General features: G+C 68.9%; 1 protein-coding gene across 1 annotated transcript in view; it reads right to left on the reverse strand.

The window, feature by feature from the left end:
- Nucleotides 1-596: 596 nt before the first annotated feature.
- The window catches only part of ACP5 (acid phosphatase 5, tartrate resistant), a 2322-nt gene continuing 1580 nt past the window's right edge, over nucleotides 597-1338 (reverse strand). Inside the window, exon 3 of the mRNA XM_027633076.1 lies at nucleotides 597-1187. Within this exon, the coding sequence (XP_027488877.1) occupies nucleotides 915-1187 (273 nt within the window). The 3' untranslated portion in view covers nucleotides 597-914. The remainder of the gene's footprint in view (nucleotides 1188-1338) is intronic.

Raw genomic sequence — 1338 nt, forward strand, 5'->3', positions numbered from 1 at the left:
GCACCGGGAGCGGCGGCGGCACCGGGAGCGGCGGCGGCACCGGGAGCCGCCTCGGAGCGGCCGCGACCCGCTGCGGGAGCGGCTCGACCCCTCCTGGGGCCGGCTCGACCCCCCCCCGGGACCCTTCGGGACCCCCCGAACCCTCCCGGGACCCGCCGGTTCCTCCCGCTCCGCTCCCGCCGCGCACCCGGAAGTGCCGCCTCGCCGCCCTTAGCCAATCAGTGTCCGGGAACGGCGACCTCTCCGTCACGTGACGCGCAGGCGCGCCGGCTATTGGACGATGGGCGCACCACCTCATCCAATAGGCGATGAGGGGCGGGCCTAGGGCGTCACGTGCCTGGTGCCGAAGTCGCCTATTGGGTGATGGGCGTGCGGTGCCCTCACGTGACTGGCAGTGTTGTCCCGCCCACTGAATGATGGACGGGCAGTTCCGCCAATCAGCAGTGGGGCGCTAACACCACGTGAACACCGGTGTTGTGCCGCCCATTACGTGATTGACGCGCAGCTCAGCCAATCAGCAGCATGGGTGGGCGGGGCCGCCGTTATCCCACCCTCCCCATGTGTTTTTGGGGCGAAAAGCGGCGGGTTTGGGTCCGTTAAAGGCGGAGGCGCCGTTCAAAGCGTTTATTGGGGGTCAGGGGACAAGGGGTTCCCTCCCTGTGACCCCAGATAAGGGAGGGGGTCACAGTGTCCCCCAGGTGAGGGGGGTCCCTGAGGTCAAGGGTCATGGGGGTCCCTGAGGTCAGGGGACATAGGGGTCCCCAAGGTCAGAGGTCAGGGGGGTCCCAGGTCAGGGGTCCCCAAGGTCAAGGGTCAGTGTCCCCAAGGGTCAGGGGTCACAGGGATTCCTGAGGTCAGGGGTCACAGTGTCCTCCAGGTGAGGGGTCAGAGGTCTTGGGGGGAGGTCCCTGAGATCAGAGGTCACGGTGTCCCCCAGAGGTCACAGGAGAGTCAGATGTCCCTGGGGGGAGGGTGACCCGGTACAGGACACGCCCCGTGGACTCCAGGAAGGTGACTGTGGCCCCCGAGGGCTCCAGGCGCACGTGGGCGAAGCCCCCGGGGGCCGTGGGGGTCCCGAAGAAGAAGCGCAGGGAGCCGGGGGGGACGGAGCCCTCGTGGGGCCGAGAGTCCTCCAGGAAGTTCCCGGCCCCGCTCAGGATGTAGCCCACCCCCCCCTCCTCCAGGTACTGCGGGGGGAGAAGGGGGAGATCAGGGAGGGACACAGCCCTGGGACCCCCAAAAACAGCCCTGGGACCCCCCTGGGTGGGACACAGCCCTGGGACCCCCAAAAACACCCCTGGGACCCCCCTGGGTGGGACACACTCCTGGGACCCCCCA

Source organism: Corapipo altera, unplaced genomic scaffold (assembly GCF_003945725.1).
Source record: "Corapipo altera isolate COAL_440 unplaced genomic scaffold, ASM394572v1 60466, whole genome shotgun sequence".
Classification (NCBI taxonomy): domain Eukaryota; kingdom Metazoa; phylum Chordata; class Aves; order Passeriformes; family Pipridae; genus Corapipo; species Corapipo altera.